Consider the following 20,928-nt stretch of genomic DNA (forward strand, 5'->3'; position numbering starts at 1 on the left):
GGTGCAAGATTCCCAAAAAGTTAATCTGCAAGTCGAATTGGTAGTAAAGAAGGCAAATGCAATGCTAGCATTTATGTCAAGAGGGCTAGAATACGAAAACCAGCGATGTAATGCTAAGGCTCTGTAAGGCACTGGTCAGGCCGCATTTGGACTATTGTGAGCAATTTTGGGCACCATATCTGAGGATGTGTTGGCCCTGGAGAGGGGCTGGAGGAGGACTACAAGAATGATCCCAGGAATGAGTGGGTTAACTTATGATGAGCTTTTGATGACACTGGGCCTATATTCGCTGGAGATTAGAAGAATGAGGAGGGACCTCATTTAAAACGTACCAAATAGTGAAAAGCTTGGACAGAGTGGATGTGGAGAGGGTTTCCACTAGTAGGAGAGTCTAGGACTAGAGGTCATAGCCTCAGAATTAAACGACATTATTTTAGGAAAGAGTTGCGAAGGAATGTCTTTAGTCAGAGGGTGGTGAATCTGTGGAATTCTTTGCCACAGAAGGCTATGGAGGCCATCAATCGATATTTTTAAAGCAGAGATAGATAGATTCTTGATTAGTACTGGTTTCAGGGATTATGGGGAGAAGGCAGGAGAATGGGGTTAGGAGGGAGAGAGAGATCAGCCATGATTGAATGTCGGAGTAGACTTGATGGGCCGAATGGCCTAACTCTGCACTTGTCACTAATGACCTTATGAGTAGGACTGAATAATTTCCAATAATCAATATTATTACACAATTATTCACATATATATTTAACAAATAAATTGAAAACAGTTGACTTTTTTTATTGACCTTGTTATCATTTTATCCAGTAGTTGATCACTCCCATGAAGGTGGGCGCTTGCTGAGACTTTGTGCCTTGATTAATCATCCACCGAGATACATGTTAAATGGGTTGGGCTCCAGAAATTTGAGCACCCAAGTTACAACTGTACTGAGAAAGTGTTCCTTTGTTAAAAGCACCATCTTTGGGACGGAAGTCTTAACTGAAATGCTTACGAATTTTGAGTTGGACTTTAAGCATCCCATTTTAGAATATGCAGTTATTTACAGGGCCTCGCCAATGCTGATCTCTCATCTGAGATCACCCAGTCAAAAACAAATTACCTGGTCATTTTCAGCTTGTTAGTTGAGAGAATTTGCAAAAAAATATTGTTTTGCCATGTGGTCAACACTGCAATACTGACCACACTACAAATATACTTAAATCGCTGTAGAGATCTTTAAATATATTTAGGTGATGTTATGCATTTACAAGTACAGTAAACCCTTGGTATAATGGAGATTGGGAGGTGGAGGGTGAAATAGTGTCCCTTATAACCGATTGCCTGCTATAACTGGCTAAGGTATTATCATTGTATATAATTTTGCACAGTTCTTGTTTTGTACGTATTTTTTATCCTGAGTTTATTTTGATTTTTAAAAAAAGAAATAACTGCAGTTGCTGGTAACTCAGCAGGTCAAGCAGCATCTCTGGAGAACGGACTGAGGAAGTGTCCCGACCCGAAACGTCACTCATCCTTTTTCTCCAGAGATGCTGCCTGACCCGTTAAGTTACTCCAGCACTTTCTGTCTATCTTTGGTACAAACTTGCATCTGCAGTTCCTTTCTACACAGTTCAGAGGGCTAAATGGCTTACTCCTGCTCCTATTTTTCCATATTTCTAATTGTGCAAAATGAACCTTTTACCTGTGCTCGGAAGCTCTATCGGTTTTATTGCCTTCATAATCCCAAATCACCTCGACTGCTGCAATGTAATAATACTTAGATTGTGAACTGGATGTTCTTACGACGTGTTTTGGTGCCTCCTCGGGGCATGACTCTCTGCTAAAGATTCTTCTGGAATTGGTTTCATCCTGATCTCTGTAGCCGGATTCATCGCCAGCTCCACTATTAGTTTCTTCTTCATCGTCATCATAATCAAGTTGCCTTTCCTCAGCTATCTTAGAATTGAAGTCGGCTTCTGTTGTTGAATTTTTGTCAAATAATGTTTGATTATGTGTTACATCTTCAGATTTCATAAACTCTACTGTTGTCTCATTCTCCCAGAAATTCATTCCTTTTGTTTCATTGCTAAACACATGTTCGGACTTATTTGCTTGAAGAGTGAAGTTATTTATGGTAACCTCATCCACCAGGTTCAGACTTTCATTGGATTGATGAGTCTGATTTGCATGGAGCAAATCTGGTTCTCCATCGATCCCAGCTGAGGTCAGGTTAAATTTCAGAAGATCATGTAATGATATATCTTTCATTCTGTTTGTCAGAATAAGGTAATCTGAGCTAAAATTTGCTTTCAGTAACTCATCTATATTTTCACTTCTACCATCTTTATCAGATCTCCTGACTTTCTTGAATGAAGAGTTACTGTGTAAGTTATCAGAATTTGTTAAGATTTGATTTTTGCTGCTTTCAGGTGTATCATCGAAATCCTTTCTTATTGTTCGGTTCAGATCATTGGCGTGCTTGGAAAATTGTTTGTTAATCCCACCATTTAGAAAGTGAATTTCTTTCTTTTCCCTACTTAATTGTTCCCCTAAGGTTTGAGATTGCCCTTGCCTACAGTGGGACCAGACTGGATCTATCTCAGTCATATTTTGCCCATCATCGGTAGCATTTATTTCTTCCTCCATGTCAATTGCTTCATAAAAGTTTGTTTGATTATCGTTGTGTTTGATTCCACGTGGTGTGAAAAAAAACCTTTCATGTTTAAGAATGCTTCCCACTGCCAGGTCAGGATCATCTTTTTTTGAATCAAGGTCGATGAGAAAGTCATCCATGTTTTCTGGATCATCGTCGCAGTTCCGAACTCTGTACTTTGCCGTCATGCCCTGCATTTGGTAATGACGATTAAGTGGTTCCAGCTGCCACAAACCTAAACGATTGGGAGATTAATGACACGGTAAGATGGTAGAATGATAAATATTAATCTTTACTTACAATTAACTTATCTGAGGGGATTTGAGGAGACATCAGAGACAACAGGTGAACCAATTTCATTTAGAAATACTTCAATTACAGAAGTGTTGTAGCTGAAGATTTACTTCTCTGCATCCAACAGCCCAGAAATAAAATCAGACCTTCATATTTATGCCAGGCACACGGAGTGTTGCAGTGGCAATTGTGACAATCAACATTTTAAATCCAAATACTCTAACGCTAGTCGTAAATCCTTAGCAACAGAAACTCACATATACTTAGCAGTTTCCATATAGAAATACATTGTAAGGCCCTCTCCTGGAAATTAAAATAGACCAGTCTGAGCCAGAAGTATTGGAGAAGGTCATCAAAAAAAAAGATCAGCATGATGAATTTAAAAATGGTCTTAAAGAGAAGAAAAATTGAAAGGTGAGGAGGTTTAAGACAGATAATAGAACATGAGGCAGTAAATATGTTTACAACTGGCTTATTCTGTCTGAAACTTGCCAAAATATTGTTATTGTATGAAGCTCCAATTAAATATATAGTTTAGTATCTGTTGCTTAAGCAAGGTCATCGAACTTTCACTAGGTTCTGGGAAAGCTTGTTTGTAATCTGACATTCTAGTGTAATTTAGCACTAATCATTCTGTACCACCAATAACGTGGAGAACTAACTTCAGCCGCGGAATTAATACAACTAAGTCTGGTTGTTATAAAAAGCTTTGTACAGCAAAAATAGCGTTGCCAAAAAAATTAATCCACAAGAATACCTATTATTTAATGATGTATAAAAGAACTACTATCCAATTTTTTTGTTTTGTGCAGGAATGGTAATGACATAGAAAGAATCGAGAAGAATACTAGTGTGTAAACCAACCTGTCATAACTGGTCAAGAAGATGGCAGAACCCATCAGTTTGGGGGGTCACGGTGGTGCAATGGTAGAGTTGTTGCCTTACCGTGCCAGAGACCTGGGTTCAATGCTGACTACGGGTACAGTTTGTAAGGGGTTTGTAAGTTCTCCCTGTGACTGCATAGGTATTCTCTGGGCGTTCTGGTTTCCTCCCACACTGTAAAGACCTACAGGTTTATAAGTTAATTGACTTTGGTAAAAATTGTAAATTGTCCCTAATGTGTAGGTTAGTGTTAGTGTTAGTGTTGGTTCATTTTCAATATAAGCTGGAATTTGTGATGAAGTTCTGGTGCATGACCCTTCAATGCTGGGTTCTTATGAAACATTAACTCTGGTTCTCTCACCGCAGGTACTTCCTGACCTACAGAATATCCTAGCATTTTCTATTTTTATTATTAAGTTAGCTTGCAAAAGCGCTTATAATTATGTGCTGATTATGTGTTGTGAGGGAGAAGTTTGGGGAATGCCAGCACTGGGCTTTCCCGTGCTAGAATCTGTCTCATAATTAACATGTTGTTTACCAGATAGATCTGTTGGTTAACATGATCTAGCCGCCCTCCAAAGGCCTTTGGACGACTCTTTATATTTTCATGTTTGGTTCACTTATGTGGTCATTACTGAATTTTCTGGCTGTGCATGACAAATGAGTCCTGAAGCTACAACCATAATGATGATTGTGCGTTATAGACCATGGATTTTGTTTTTCCAGCTCTGTGAACTCTAGTGGAGTCAACACCATAGAGTGCTAGAGAATATAATCCCAACATAATGCCTGGATCATATCACAGTGAAACATGGCAGCTCTCTGTCCCCTCTCCTTGCAAAGTAAAACAACCATTTCCATTACTCACCAATGTTATCCATTTCCATATGAATTGTTTCACTGGAAAGTGGAAAGAGTGTTAACACATCTTCGTACACCCCATCGTTTTTAAACGTTTGTCCATGGAAGTAGATTGACAGGAACTTTTCTTGGGCACCAAGTATTACGTGCCAAAAAATCACTTCATTCAAACAGAAATTCAACTTGGGGACATTTTCAAACACAAACCCATTAATACCTACAAAATAGGAAGATGCATACAAATCAATATCTAAAGGATAACAAATAGTACATTTGAATAATACAAGAATACACAAAAATCATAACTCAAAGAGTATGTTTGGTAGCATAAGAAACAGAAAAAGAGGATGCTCATGCCAGCTGCACATTTAGTAAGAAATTTGCTGATCTTTACCTCATTGCCAATTTCCAGTAAAAACCCTACATCCCTTAATTCCCTCAGTATTTAATATTCCATCGATCTTTGTCCTGAATATATACAGTGGCTGAGGCCCTCTTGGGTAAGGAATACCAAAGTGCACCAAATCTCTAGATGAAAAAATAGTTTCTCATCTCTGCCCTGAACAGGTTCCAGATACACCAGCCTGGGTAAACATAATCCCTGCATTAACTGCAGAAATGGTATGTCCAAGTATATTGTCTAACTGTATGATAAAATGTACAACCACACATCAGAGACAAATTAATACAAATTATAATAAAAAATGATGGAGAGCAGTTTGGATTTATACAGAAACATCACTGACATTTTTGATTTTATGAACCATTAATGGCCCGCTACATGAAATCCGTTTCTCCATGGAAGCTGTCTGTCATGCTGAGCATTTGCAGTATTTTTTGTTTTTAGTTCAACTTAATGGCATTTGCAATGTCTTGATTTTCATACCTGCAATAAATAATTCCATACCCAATGCATATAATAAAAAAATGGAAAATAGTGTTTGACCAGGGTTTTGGCTCATGTGTGTTTTCACTATTTGGTTTGGATCAAACAGTTCTGACATTCATTGAGGTGAAATATTCTTCTATCTATTCATGCCAAGTATTTCCTTTAATTTCTGTTTTCATTATAGTCTTCCAATGTTCACAGCATTTTAGATTGCATTAACGGTGTTAAACGGTTGACATAATTTATAAAGGTATGGTCTAGCAACTAAAAAAAGATACTTATAAATCAGTACCTATATATTCTTCTATTGCGATTGTCCTCTGACAGGAAACTTGGAGTATCATGTGTCTCTAGTGTAAGATTTGAGAAGTTTTCCCTCATTCTGAAAGCAACACCAAACCAAAGAGCTGCAGTTTGGACATTTTAAACGGGAGACTGGGGCTGATAGCGGAGAAAGGCTGCGGTCAGTTTACCAAGGGATGTCACAATCTGTGGGTCCTAAAATGGCCGCAGGACCTCGTGACCAGCCACAAGAGCAAAAAACCTTACAGCCCAGTCTCTAGGTTTCTGCAAAGCCACGGCCAGAACAATGGATGGGTATTGGCCATGCAGAAGCCTGCGAAACCAGGTCGAAGTCCAGACACTGGGGCGCTGACATCAGCATAATCACAATGCCCCAAGCCGACCTACACAGTTAATCTCGTTAAGGGGGCACAATAGCCCATAGAAAACTACCTGGTAGGTGATGGGAAACCAGTTAAACCCATCACCTCGCAACGAAATACCAATTAACACCGTCTGGCCATCCCCGGTACCCCCGGACATAAGCGCAGATCAGAGAGAAAACTCATACATATCTTTTAAACAAAGAGATTCCAAGATCTGGCGGGAGATAGGACGGGTCAGAATAGTATAACTGGCCACGACTTTTGGGTTTTAAACGCAAGAAAAACTGGTGCAAGGGAGCAAGTCAAACGGATGCAGGAGGAAGAAAAGACAGGCAAGAAGAAGCAAAGTGCAAGAGAGAGGAACCAGCATGCAACTCAAGAAGAAATACTGCAAGAAAACCTGCAAGGAACGCAAGCCAGGAGGAAGACGAAAAGACAGGCAAGAAAGACACGCTCGCAGCAGGGACAGAAACGCTCGCAACGACTGGCCAGGAACGCAAGAAACGGAAGGAAGAAACTCAGGGGACAAGCATGACCCTCACGGAAAGCAGCGGAGAAGCAGCACGAACAGCCAGTAACCCCAGTAATAGCCCCATGGTGAGCATGTACCCCGATCCTGCACATCCTGGACATAGTTTAGTGTAGAGGGGAGGGTGATTTGAATAAACGTGGGTGTGTAAATGAATATGTGTTGGTAAATTTTGCGATGTGTCACGAAGGGACAGATAATGGCGACCACGAAGGGACACTGGCAGCAGGATGATAGTGTACCAGAAAAAGATTTTAAAAGTAAGGATGTAATGGACGAGCGCATTGCGGACTATGTTTTTAGTAAGGTGAATATCACCGAACAATGGATGTGTGGTTTGTTAGAGGACAAGCGCCCACTGGATGCAGCGATCCGGTGGACGGCCAGTAAAGCCCACAAGAAATCTGTAGAAAAGGCGGTCTGGCTGACCTGGTGGTTGGACCGCGTGGTTGTGGCACAGGCAGCCCAGATTAGGGACCTTCAGGAGGAGGTAGAGGAGAAGGCTGCGGGTGGGAACCAATTGATCGAGGCTCTGGACTCTTTAAACAAGGAGCGCCGGGTCGTGACCAACCGCCACGAAGCCAGGGTAGAGCTGATGGAGTGTCAGATCACTGAGGCTATGCTCAGTGAGGGCAGGCTCCGGGAGCAGTGCGCTTCCCTGAGCCACCAGCTGGAGACCCAGGAAGAGAACCTTAAGGGAGTTAGGGCAGCCTATAAAATGGTTTTGGAGGACAGGTCGGAAGGGGCCGACCACGGGGCCTGCCTGCTGGAGATAGAGGGTCTGCGGGGTGCTTTAAATAAAGCAAGGGGGCTGGTCTGTTTGATGAACCCCCCGCGGGCCAGTCACTAGCGGGTGCGAAGGTCCCGGTTCTGGTCCCCAGAAAGACCGTGATGGCTTCAGCCCCCAGACTCCGCGATCCCCCTAGCTACGAGGCATCCTGGAAAAGGGGTAGTGTAGGGGAGAGAGAGAGAGAGGAGCTCCCGGTCGAGGACTCGGCACCGGCGCCCATGTGCCCGGTCCTGGAAACCAGACGGGGACCCACCGCGCTGAATGGGGACGCCGGACCCATTCAGAGCGAGATCGTGGTGCCCCACAGTTCCCAGCAGTTAAGAGCCATGATCGGGCATGTTGCAAAATTGTCCGAATCAGGGGACCCTTCGCTGCATTTCAGGGAGATAGAGCAAACCGCCGCAATAAACGGTTGCAACGAGGGAGAACGGGCAAAATTGTTGCTGTTCTCCCTGGACAGCTCGATCCTCCAATGCCTCTCAGATGAGAGTAAAAGAGGGACCAGGACCTACGATCTCCTGCGGGACGAGGTCCTGGAAGTCTTGGGGATGGGCAATGAGGGTCCATTTGCCCGATTAGGGAAGACCCTCCAGATGGAGGGAGAACCCCCAAAGGTTTTTGCGGCGCGACTGTGGACAGTGTATCAGAGCAGCTGCCCGCGCGGGATGTCCTGGTCGGGAATGGGAGAGCCCAGTGGCTCCGATGTTTGGTGTCAAACAGCCTGGCGGCCGTCAGGGAGCAGGCGAAAGCCTGGTTTGATCCCACAAATAGTACAGAGGAGGCGGTTTTGGACCGTCTCACGGTAGGGTATAGAAACACCCGGAGTACGTCTACCCGACTAGTAAAAGGGAAGGTGCACGTAGCGGAGGCTACTGCACCGGCCCAAAAGGAGTGGCGACAGGAGGGTAACCCTACCGCACAGTCCAAGTGTTTTAAGTGCGGTAAGGTGGGGCACTGGCGGAAGGATTGCAGGGCCCACACCAAGGAAGATAGGGTTGGCACCACCCTGCGCGCCGATGTCCCAGTTAAGCCCGAGATCATCGAAACGATGATCGAGGTGATGCGGTCCCTCATGGCCGCACAGAGGAAGGTGGCAGTCGCTACCGGCTCCCCGGGTGCGGAGGGGGCACTGGACATTCCCCAATGACATCAGCCCGCGCAGCCCGCCTATCTGTGTCCTCTCCGCTACGATGCGTGGAAGAGGCCGCTTGTGGAGATGGTAGTGGAGAGGCAAAGGGGCAATTATCTGTTGGACACGGGGGCTTCATGCACCGTGGTCCACACAGAGGAACCCTTTGACTCTCCCCTGTCCACAGGGGTCCCTTTTGCACTGGCGGGGTTCACAGGGAAGGAACAGGCTGGCGCGCGTTCCATCCCGCTGTCCGTTCATTTGGGGGCACTCCATACCACATGGGAGTGTATCCTGATGAAGTGGACAGAAGGGGGTGGAAAGGGGATCATTGGATCCGATTTTTTGGTAAGCCATGGGATCCTCATGGACTTACGGAACCACTGCCTTTGGGTGGACAAGGGCGGTAAAGGGGAGATAATAGTGATTAGGGGAAAGGAGGGGAAAGGGACTCTGTGCACCATGAAGCCGCCCGAGGGTTACGACCTCGAGTGCATGGTGGCGGAGGTCCCGGCTGAACTACAAGAGTGTGTGGGGAGCAACCTGAACGCGTTTGCGACCCACAAACACGATTGTGGTAGTTTAGTGGGGTTCGAGGTCAGCATAGACGGGGACCCCATGACCAGACCCCAGAGGCAGTACAATTTCCCCAAGGAGGCGGAACCCGATTTGGAGATAGCCATATCTTCACTGGTGCAGCAGGGCGTGCAGAGGCCGATAGCCACACACGTGAACTCTCCATTGTGGCCGGTTAGGAAACCGGATAACTCATGGAGGGCCACGGTGGACTACCGGGTCCTCAACAGTAATATCCCCGCCTGCGCACCCACGGTGGCAGCAGTTGCCGACCTCATAGGAAGTATCCCAGCATCCGCGACCACGTTCACGGTGCTGGATATTTCAAATGGGTTTTGGTCCATTCCGCTGCGGCGGGAGGACCAGTACAAGTTTGCCTTTACTTTTAAAGGGCAACAGTACACCTGGAACTGCTTACCACAGGGTTTCCACAACAGCCCCAGCATTTTTCACCAGTGCATGGCAGATAGCCTGAGGGAGTTTAGCCAGCGCCACCAGGTCGTGCAGTATGTGGACGACCTCCTCCTGTTCACAGACTCAAAGGAGGAGCACGGTCCACTGCTGGCCGAGCTGCTAGAGCTGCTGGCTAGGAAGGGTTTTAAGATAAACCCGAAGAAGGCACGGATCGGTCTGCCAGAGGTAAAATTCTTGGGTCTGACCATCCTCGCCGGGGAAAGGGCCATAGATCAGGCTAGGAGGGAGTCAGTGCAGGAGTTGCCGATTCCCTATACTGTAACGGGTGTGAGGTCTTTCCTGGGACTGACCGGGTATTGCAGAGACTTCATCGAGGACTACGCGGCCACCGCTGCCCCGCTACTCCGACTCCTACACAAGGGAGTGGAGTGGGCTTGGGATGAGGGTTGCCAGGCCGCGTTTGAGAAGTTGAAAGGGGATCTGCAAACCGCACCAGCCTTAGGAGCCATAGATGGGGAGAAAGGGTTTTCTCTGGAGGTGGCAGCCAGTGGGGACAGCCTGAGTGCCGTGCTGCTGCAGGAACGGCACGGTAGGCTGCGACCAGTGGTGTACTCCTCCAGGGTGCTCACCGATGTGGAGAGGAGTTTCTCCAATTGCGAGAGGCACCTTTTAGCCACGCATTGGGCTGTGAAGAGGGCTTTAATCTTCACAGGAACCTCTCCAATCACTCTCCTCACCCACCACACACCCACCCAGATGCTTCTGGATGGAAGGATCAAGGATGGGACTGTCAACTGCGCTCGCATCGCGCGCTGGACCCTCCTCCTGTCACAGATGAATCTGAAGATTGAAGGTCTGTGCGAGCCCAAGCTTGCGGCAAATTTAGTATATCCCGGAACGGCCCATCGGTGTTCCGTGGAGGGGGTCTGGGACGTCGACATAGGTCTACGGGCTGGGATCCATCCCACAGGCCGGGAGATCTATGTGGACGGCTCCAGTACGGTGTCAGCTGGCGAACGACTCACGGGATGTGGAATTTATGACCCCAAGGCAGGCATTGCCTTGGCAATTAAGCTCCCCAGTCTCATGAGCGCGCTACAGGCCTAGCTGTCCGCAGTGGCGTACGTTGTCACCCACCCAGAGAGGTTCCCAACCCCGTACACGATTTGCTCAGACAGTATGTTTACCTGCAATTCGTGTACCGAGTACCTGGCCATCTGGTCCCGTCACAGATACACTTCCTCAGACGGGAGGCCTTTAACCGTTAAACCCCTGCTAGAGCAGATTTTGGCCGCAGTAGGGGAGAAAGGGGAGGTTTTTATATATAAGGTGAAGGCCCATTCCGCCACAGAGCCCCGGGGGGAGGGCAACAAGCAGGCGGACGCCCTAGCTAAGGAGGGCGCCCGCAGCGGCATCTTCTGGGACCCCTATGGGCACAGGCAGATAGCAGCGATCCAGGGTAAGGAGGGTAACGTCGGGACCCCAAAGGTTACATTGCCTCTGGACCTGAGGACCGTCCAAGCTCAGGATCCTGCTTTAAAAGCCGTCCTCAGAGCTGTTAGTGAGGGCGAGCAGGTAGAGGGTCTCTACGGTAAGGCGACCCTCTTCGTAAAAGAAGGCATGCTCTTCCATGCCGAACAGTGGGTTGTGCCACAGCAGCACAGGAGGGAGTTCCTCCAGCTGGCACATGAGGGTCCAGGGGCAGGGCACCCCGGACCGGAGGTTACGTGGCAGCGGGTAGAGCAGGCGGGATGGTGGCCGGGGCTTAGGGACGAGGTCCGTTAGTTCTGCGCCAGCTGCCTCGTCTGTGCTGCCAATAACCCAGACCCCCAGAAAAGGAAAGCAAGCGCCCATGGGACACGTCAGGAGGGTGGAGGGACCATGGCAGTCGATCCAGATCGACTACATCGAGCCCTTGCCCACCACCCAAGGAGGCTATAAGTACTGCCTCGTCCTCATTGACGTGTTCACAAAGTGGGTGGAGGCTTTCCCCTGTAAGGCAGCTACGGCACTGGGTACTGCTAAGATCCTGGTCCGGGAGGTGTTCTCACGGTGGGGGCTCCCTCGTTTTGTGGAGTCCGACCTAGGGAGTCATTTCACCGGACAGGTAATGCAGAACACCCTCATGCTCCTGGGCATTGAGGGGAAGTGGCACGTAGCCCACAATCCCCAGTCATCAGGGATTGTGGAGCGCATGAACAGGACCCTGAAAGAAAGGTTGAGGAAGGAGGCTATGGGCTCGCCCCAAAAATGGGCGGAGGTCCTGCCCCTAGTCCTCATGGGGATCAGGGCCAGCCAGTCTAAGAGCACGGGATATTCCCCGTACGAGCTGATGACTGGCAGGGTTATGCGCACTCCCACCCATGTTCTGGCCCCGGTGCTCACGGAGGGTCAGCTCGAAGAGGTTAAGAGGGACAGGTTTGTCCAGAACCTCTTCGAGCATCTGAAGCAGGTCCACGGGCAGGCGGCTGGGAACATGGGAAGGCAGCACCTGGGCAACAAGCTGTTGCTGGAGCCGCGCAAGCTGCAGGAGTGGGAGGTAGAACTGGTAATGGTTCGGAACTACGCTAGGGTAGGTAGTTTCGAACCACTCTACACGGGGCCCTACAGCATTGTAGATAAAGCCAGCCCCATGGTCTATGCCATGAAGATGCCCCGGCGGATTAAGTGGTTTCATATCAATCAATGTAAATTGTACAGGCCAGGAGCACAGGGGTCAACCACAGGGGCCAGCCCTGTGAGTGGGGACTCACAGCCAAGGATGAGGCAGGTCACGCAGGCAGGCAAGGTTGCCTGCGTGAAGGGGGAGGACATTCTCCAGGAATGGAGGGTCTCGCGTTTTGGGTGGGATTCAGATGAGGAAGAGCCTGATCAGCTCGATCAGGGGCTGGATCCCATTACGGAGGAAGAGGAGTCGGAGGGGGACGACAGTAACGTCCCCGACTCAAGCACCAGGAAGGCGGGGGTAGCGGGCGAAGGCTCACCACCTGTAGGTACAGGCAGGGTGAGGCCGGATGCTGCGGGTATACCCAGCACCAAGGGGGCAGAGCTGGATGAGGAGGGGCCAGGGTCGGCAGCTGCGGGGGGTACCTCAGCCAGGCTGTCCAGGGGGCAGTGCCTCAGGTGATCCTCCGTAGGTCCAGCAGGGAACCCCAACGTAGAAAGTTTTGGCCAGAGGTCAATCACGCCCCGAGGTACGGGAGGTACGGGAGCCAAGTAAGGTATGTAGGTTAATTGGTTGGGTAAATGTAAAAATTGTCCCTAATGGGTGTAGGATAGTGTTAATGTACGGGGATCACTGGGCGGCACGGACTTGGAGGGCCGAAAAGGCCTGTTTCCGGCTGTATATGATATGATATGATATGATATGATATGATATGATATGATATGATATGATATGATAAGGAGGAGGGAGCTAACGTTTCAGAGGAGGCCTAGCCCCCGACAGGCAGCGACAGGCTGCGGAGGATCAAAGGTGGGAGACAGCGTGGTGCAGCCGCAGGGGACGACCCGCTGCAGCCCTGACAAGGATTAGCTGAGCCGCCCTGGGAGGGCGGCGCTGTATTATATTTTAGATAGATAAGGATTAGGTAATTAGATAAGGATAAGTAATTTAGATAAGTTTTGTGGGGATAGATGTAAATAGAGTTGATGCGTCCAGGATGTGTGGGTGTGGGGTGCAGGCTGGGGGTCAAGAGACCCGCCCGCAGAGGCGTTAACAAAGCCAAGCGCTCCCCAAGAGGCTGGCTATACCATATTTTATCTGTTTTCTGGAGTGGAAGGAGGCACTCGTATGGTGGATCGTTGCCACGGCGATCGGATGTGGGTGGGCCTATTGGGGCCGCACCAAGGACATCATCATTTACAGCTGCTCCGGGGACACGGCTCCCATCGCGACCGATGGGACTGGAAGGAGAGAAGCGGAGGAGACCGCAGTTCACTTCCATGAAGGCCGGTGGCCGGGGTGGCTGGGATCGAACTCTTCAGAGTATTCCAGCGCCTCAGGTTTTGCTTATCGGGACACTTCGTTATTGTGCCCGAGAGTCAAGATCGTCGCCCAAAGAGTAAGCGCCACCGTTGGCAAAAGGATCTGCCTGGTATGCACGGGGAAGGTCCCTGCGAGCAGGCGGTGGTGGCTGAGGAAAACGAGCAGGACAATGGCCAACTCCACTGTTGAGTGGGAGAGACTTAACAACAACACTCACAGAACTATTTCTGGGACTAATGAACAGTTGAGTGTGTGTTGGGACAAATGGTGGGAACCGGATGAGGGGATTTATATGTGTATGTGGGGTTCGAGGTATCGCTGCCCCACGGGCAACAGCATATTTTTCCAGAGACAGTGGCAGGATGACGGAAAGGGGATGAGGTGGGATGTTAGCTCGCGGGCTTGTGGGGTCCCCCTTTTTCCCGATCCCGGTAAACGCCACTGAACTCATCACACGGCCACGCACGACACCTCCCACAGTTCCGCTGGCAGTAGCACAGGAGGGTGAGTGCCCTAAAACCACTAAGGGACCCGGGAATGGCCTGGTACTGATACCGACTGACCAGGTATTGTACCAGGGGGTGCACTACGCGGTAGCCTCGGTGATCTTAAACCTCACCGAGGTGCGGTTGCCGGGGTGGTGCCCCAGGGAAACTGAAAGACTGTACCAGGTGCGACTGACCAACATGTTCCGGCAATTTTACGAGTTCGACCTTGCCAGTGTGGACAAGGAGAGCTTGTATAGCCAAGAGCCGGAGGACTGGGGTCAGACGGGGAGGCATAGGAGGGGTGTAGTGAATGATGTATTTACGGGCTTTAACACCGGGACATCTGTGGTCAACGCTCTAGATACCATGGAGCTGCAGACCCAGATTAACAGGTTAAAGTCGCAGTTAAAAGGCATCCTCACGGATGGGAACAAGGTCGTCGGGTCCGAGCTACATGAGGACCAGGCAATGATACTACACCTGCGCAAGATAATCGCTGAGCTGGAAAGGCATGCCGGCACGGCGAACGCACTGATTAGGGAAGATCGGAACGCGTCCGATCAGGCAGCGCAAAATGAGGTGTGCGTACTGTATGGGGCATGGTTGCTGGGCGAGGGCCGCAGCAACCTCGAGGACCTAAAAGAAGGATTGGTCCCGTCCTGGATCAGTAACAAACACCTACAAGCGCTGCTACCCTTTCAGAACGCGCTCACCCCGTGCCAGCTCAGGTTAGCGTCGGAGGCATACCCTGTTCCCGTAGATTGTGGCCAGTCAAACCACACAGTCATGGGAATAGTGGTGCGGATGCCAGTGTTGGGCAAGACGACAAGGCCCGCACCAGTGTACAGGGTGGAGAACATTGGAGTCATTCAGGGGGGAGCCCATATTCGCTACGCAGCGGTCCCATCGCACGTCATCTGCTGGGAGCAGTCGATGACGGGTACTGACCTCTCGGGGTGTCGGAGCCGGGGAGCACATATCGTATTGTGTCCTCAGCACTTGAATGCCTTTTCGGAACAGCAGTGCGGGTTCAGGACTGTTGGCACGAAGCCTATGAGTTGTACCATGGAGGCAATGGCACAGGGCCATGTGCCCCCACAGGTGGCATACATAGGGGGTGGTACCTATTGTGTTACCACTGCAGCGCAGTACTATCGACACGGACAGCACGGTTCGTGTCCGGTAAGGGACAGCAGCTTCTGTTTTAAACCCAGGGCAGAGGTTCAAGTGGCACAGCAGCGAATTGTCCCCATTCCTGAACCCTCCACGGTTCACCTAACTGTACAGGAAAACTTCACCGACCTGCAGCGATTTGTAGCGCATTTCGGGTACGCCATTCCCCCTCTCCCCAAACATCTCACAACCCTGTTAAAGGCAGTCACCGTATCACAAAGGCACTTTTACACCCTGGAGCAAAAGACAGTAGAGATAGGGTCCGAAATATTAGACATTGTGATTCCACCATGGTGGGACCTGTTCACCAATATCGAGGTCCCGTCTTGGGTTAGGATAGCGTCACACGCATTAGTTGTGGTACAAGCAGGGATAGTATTATATTTATTATGTGTAAAATGTAAAAGAGGGCAGTGCCTCAATAACCGGGTATATCAAGGGGAATGGAGAGACCGTTACGTGTGGGTGGGCGAGCAGGACCCAGCCGCAAGCTGCTAGAAGGACGGGCCCCCTCCGCACCGAGTGAACTGTGTTTTTGTATTGTCCTCTTCGAATTTGTATCAAGAGTGATTGTGAAGGAATGTACAAAATGTATCGTTTTGCTGTTGTGTTGTTTTCATGTCCTACATTAAAGCTGACACCAGTAGGAGGATGGTGGAGGCATCGGCCTGGGACAAGGTGTAGGTGTATATGTCTGACATGAAAATGTACATACTTGTAATATAGTTTTGCCCGGGACACGGGCAGTAAAGGTCAGCCTAAAAGATGGGGACTGTACGTTCGCAATGGAACACTAGTTTAGTTAAAACCTCAGGGGTCTGGATGTGGAGAATCGGGAAAACATTGCTCAACCACATTATTTAATTGATTCGATAAGCTGGGGTTATGCAAATCAACAGGAGGGACTGTAAGATTTAAGAAGTTTTCCCTCATTCTGAAAGCAACACCAAACCAAAGAGCTGCAGTTTGGACATTTTAAACGGGAGACTGGGGCTGATAGCGGAGAAAGGCTGCGGTCAGTTTACCAAGGGATGTCACAATCTGTGGGTCCTAAAATGGCCGCAGGACCTCGTGACCAGCCACAAGAGCAAAAACCTTACAGCCCAGTCTCTAGGTTTCTGCAAAGCCACGGCCAGAACAATGGATGGGTATTGGCCATGCAGAAGCCTGCGAAACCAGGTCGAAGCCCAGACACTGGGGTGCTGACATCAGCATACTCACAATGCCCCAAGCCGACCTACACAGTTAATCTCGTTAAGGGGGCACAATAGCCCATAGAAAACTACCTGGTAGGTGATGGGAAACCAGTTAAACCCATCACCTCGCAACGAAATACCAATTAACACCGTCTGGCCATCCCCGGTACCCCCGGACATAAGCGCAGATCAGAGAGAAAACTCATACATATCTTTTAAATAAAGAGATTCCAAGATCTGGCGGGAGATAGGACGGGTCAGAATAGTATAACTGGCCACGACTTTTGGGTTTTAAACGCAAGAAAAACTGGTGCAAGGGAGCAAGTCAAACGGATGCAGGAGGAAGAAAAGACAGGCAAGAAGAAGCGAAGTGCAAGAGAGAGGAACCGGCACGCAACTCAAGAAGAAATACTGCAAGAAAACCTGCAAGGAACGCAAGCCAGGAGGAAGACGAAAAGACAGGCAAGAAAGACACGCTCGCAGCAGGGACAGAAACGCTCGCAACGACTGGCCAGGAACGCAAGAAACGGAAGGAAGAAACTCAGGGGACAAGCATGACCCTCACGGAAAGCAGCGGAGAAGCAGCACGAACAGCCAGTAACCCCAGTAATAGCCCCATGGTGAGCATGTACCCCGATCCTGCACATCCTGGACATAGTTTAGTGTAGAGGGGAGGGTGGTTTGAATAAACGTGGGTGTGTAAATGAATATGTGTTGGTAAATTTTGCGATGTGTCGTACGTTCCCCATCTTACAGTCAAGAATATGTCTAATAGACCTGTGTCTAAGTATTCGTGTAGTTATGCATATGTCGTTTAGAACTGTGTCTAAGTATTCGTGTAGTTGTGCATATGTCTAATAGAACTGTGTATAAGTATTCATGGACAATAGTCCCAAGTGCTCAATAAAAGCCTTTTCCATTTAAACCCTGGTCTTCAAATCTGGTCTGGTTGAATTTTTCTGCACTATAAACGCTCCTGCATCTAAGTCCAGTGTCTAGAACCGTAGGGGGTGAGTGGGTCGAACCACTCACGGGGAACCAGTGTGCGCGGCCTGGTCAAGGGATCAGAGCAAGGCACGGGGACCTTAGGTCGGGCGAAAGCTCGGCGCAGAAACCCCTTATACTAGTTGCCCCTTTACAGAAAGGATGTGGACACATTGGAAAGGGTGCAGTGGAGGTTTATCAGATTATTGGCTGGATTAGGTGGCATTAGCTACAGGGAGCGATTGGACAGACTTGGATTGTTTTCTTTGGAATGCTGCAGGTTGTGAGGAGACCTACTAGAAATAAATAACATTATGAGAGGCATACATACATACATACATACATACATACATACATACATACATACATACATACAGACATACATACGGTGGACAGTCAGAACCTTTCTGCAGGATGGAAAAATCAAAAATTAGAGGTCATATCTTTAAGTTGAGAGGGGCCAAGTATAAAGGAGATATGGGGTCAAATATTTTACACAAAGGGTAGTTGGTCTGGGGATTATCTTTGGCATAGACCTTGTGAACTGAAGGGCCTGTTCTTGTGTTGTACTAATTAGCACCTTACTAACATGACACTTGAAATAAAATGGTTGTTTTACTCAAAGATAAGCGAAATTACTGCTACATTGAAGTCAAATACAAGTTTTGTGGCGGTACCCGGGGATTAGGCCACTCCCTGGATCATCCCCGTCGGCACGGGTTGGACAGGGTTGGGGGACGGACTAGTGCTACGGGGTTTTTGCCTGAAGGGGCAGGAGAGATAACTCGTGTTTGAGACTGAAGTGAGAGTGGATGTTCTGTTGCTGGATTAAATTACTGTTAACACCTACCTGGCTGGCGTCTTGCCTTATTCCTATTGCGTCCAGACCCACTACACTGGTGACCCTCGTCGTTTCCTCGCAAGTCGCAATGGACCCGAACATTCCTCAACACGCACTACCCGGTCAAATACCCCTGGACCTTGCCGGTCAGCTGCCTCTGGACCCTGCTGGACCCCACCCCTTGGACCCTGCCGACCGCGCCGCTCTCCATGCCATGGCATTGAAGCTGCCTCCCCTTTGGACCGACGACCCTGATTTCTGGTTTGACCAGGCCGAGGCACAGTTTGCACCTGCGGGGAGTGACCGCCAACGCAGCCAAGTACTTTTACGTTATCGGCGCCCTCGACCAGACCACCGCGCGACGGGTCAGACCTTTCCTCCACGCCCCCCAGGCGGGTAATAAGTATGAGGGCCTCAAGGTCTTTCTCCTGTGGAAGTTCATCCTCGGTGAGGCCGAGCGGGCGACCCAAATCCTACGCATGACTGGCCTGGGTGACCGCCGTCCGTCGGTACTGCTGGGCGATATGCTGGCCCTGATGGGCATCCGCAAGCCCTGCTTTTTATTTAAACAAGCTTACCTGCAGCAGCTGCCGTCGGATCTCCGCCATCAAATCTCCAACGACCCGTTTACTGACATGCAGGCAGTGTGCGAGCGTGCCGATGAACTATGGATGGCCCGTCAGCTGGCCCTGGACGCGTTCGACGTTTCTCCAATGACCGACGACAATCTGCAGGTCGGTGCCTCGATCGACCGTGTCTCCGCCGCTCCTAGACGTCCATCGTGGCAGGATCCGGCTGCAACGGCACACCCGGCCGGCAGCGCGTCGTTCCCGCGCAGCTTGCCGTCCATTCCTCCGCATGCCACAAGAGGTCGCTGGTGGTCGGATCAGCCCACCCAGCCGCCCGTTTCCACAGGCGCCAGCAGAAGGGGCTAGTGCTACTTTCATCGCCGCTGGGGACCTTCTGCCCGTCAATGCCGGCAGCCCTGCTCGTTCCCGGGAAACGCAGGGGCCGGCCTTCAGTGATTGCTTCGACGGCCGGCCAGGTTCATCGCGTGTTTGCGTGGGATCGCCGCACCGGGACCTGTTTCCTTGTGGACACGGGCTGAGGTGAGTGTTCTTCCCCCTTCAAGTGATGACATCTGCTATGGTAAACGCAGCCCCTCCTCGCCGTGGCAAACGGGACTCCAATCCACTCGTATGGGGTGCGCACGCTCTCCCTCAACTTCGGCGATGGCCACTTCTCATGGCCATTAGTCTTTATGGATGTGTCCCAGCCGTTGCTGGGCGCAGACTTTCTACGGGCCCATTCCCTGCTCGTGGACGTTAAGCGGCAGCGTTTGGTGCACTCCGTCACTTTGCAGCCTGTTTTCCTCTGAGTGCGCGACCCCGTTGTGTTGCCTGATGGGCCCCTGTCGTCCATGGACGCTACGTTCTCGCGCATTCTGGCCGACTTCTCCGAAATCCTCGACCCCCAGTTCCTCTGCCCCGAAGCATGGGGTGGAGCATCACATTCCCACCACTGGCCCGCCCTTGGACGACTGGGCGTGGCGCCTTCCACCGGACAAGCTCCGTCTCGCTCGGGAGGAGTTCCGCCTTATGGAGTCGCTGGGTATTGTGCCCCGCTCAGACAGCCCGTTGGCGTCAACGCTCCATATGGTCCCCAAGGCAGACGGTGGCTGGCGCCCTTGCGGTGACTACTGTCGGCTTAACGATGCTACCATCGCTGACAGGTATCCAGTCCCCCACATTCAGGACTTTAACGCACACCTGGCTGGGGCCACGGTGTTTTCCAAAGTCGATCTGGTGCGTGGCTACAATCAGATTCCCGTCCACCCGGACGACGTCCCCAAGGTGGCCATCGTGACGCCATTTGGCCTTTTCGAATTCTTCCGTAGGCACTTCGGACTGAAGAACGCGGTGCAAGCCTTTCAGCGGCTTATGGACTGTGTGTGCCGTGGTCTAGGCTTTGTTTACGTGTACCTCGATGACATTTTGGTGGCAGGCCGCTCGAGACAGGAGCATGCTACCCATCTCCGCCAGCTATGCCAGCGCCTCAGCGATCATGGGCTGGCCATCAACATCGCCAAATGCCGTTTCGGGGTGTCGTCCATCAATTTTCTGGGCCACCACGTGACTCAGCACGAGGCACTGCCGCTCCCGGACAAGGTGTACGCGGTGCGCCAGTTTCCATGCCCGACCACCGTGAGGGGCCTCCAGGAGTTTGTTGGGATGGTGGACTTTATACCACCGATTTGTGCCGTCTGCAGCCCGGAACTTGCGCCCGCTGTTCCACCTCATGGCGGGCAAGCGCAGGGAGGTCGAGTGGACTGACGATGCTGTGGCGGCGTTCCAACACGCCAAGGACGCCCTGGCTAAGGCCATGATGCATGTGCACCCACGGGCAGATGCACCAACCAGCCTGACGGTCGACGCTTCGGATGTGGCAGTTGGGGCGGTGCTAGAACAGCAGATTGATGGTTGTTGGAAGCCTCTTGCTTTCTTCAGCAGGCACCTGAGCGGCACACAACGGAACTACAGTGCCTTTGACCGCGAGCTCCTTGCCCTTTACCTCGCAGTCCG

The 20,928-nt window shown here is 50.2% G+C and overlaps 1 protein-coding gene across 1 annotated transcript in view; it reads right to left on the reverse strand.

The window, feature by feature from the left end:
- Positions 1 to 20,928, reverse strand: part of LOC144600374 (coagulation factor V-like) — a 66,510-nt gene that overhangs the window by 22,366 nt on the left and 23,216 nt on the right. Inside the window, exons 12-13 of the mRNA XM_078411949.1 lie at positions 4,689 to 4,898; positions 1,694 to 2,879 (exon numbers count right to left, since the gene is read on the reverse strand). Coding sequence (XP_078268075.1) covers positions 1,694 to 2,879; positions 4,689 to 4,898 — 1,396 coding nt within the window. The remainder of the gene's footprint in view (positions 1 to 1,693; positions 2,880 to 4,688; positions 4,899 to 20,928) is intronic.

The sequence above is a fragment of the Rhinoraja longicauda genome, chromosome 15, assembly GCF_053455715.1.
Source record: "Rhinoraja longicauda isolate Sanriku21f chromosome 15, sRhiLon1.1, whole genome shotgun sequence".
NCBI classification, from domain to species: Eukaryota; Metazoa; Chordata; class Chondrichthyes; order Rajiformes; family Arhynchobatidae; genus Rhinoraja; species Rhinoraja longicauda.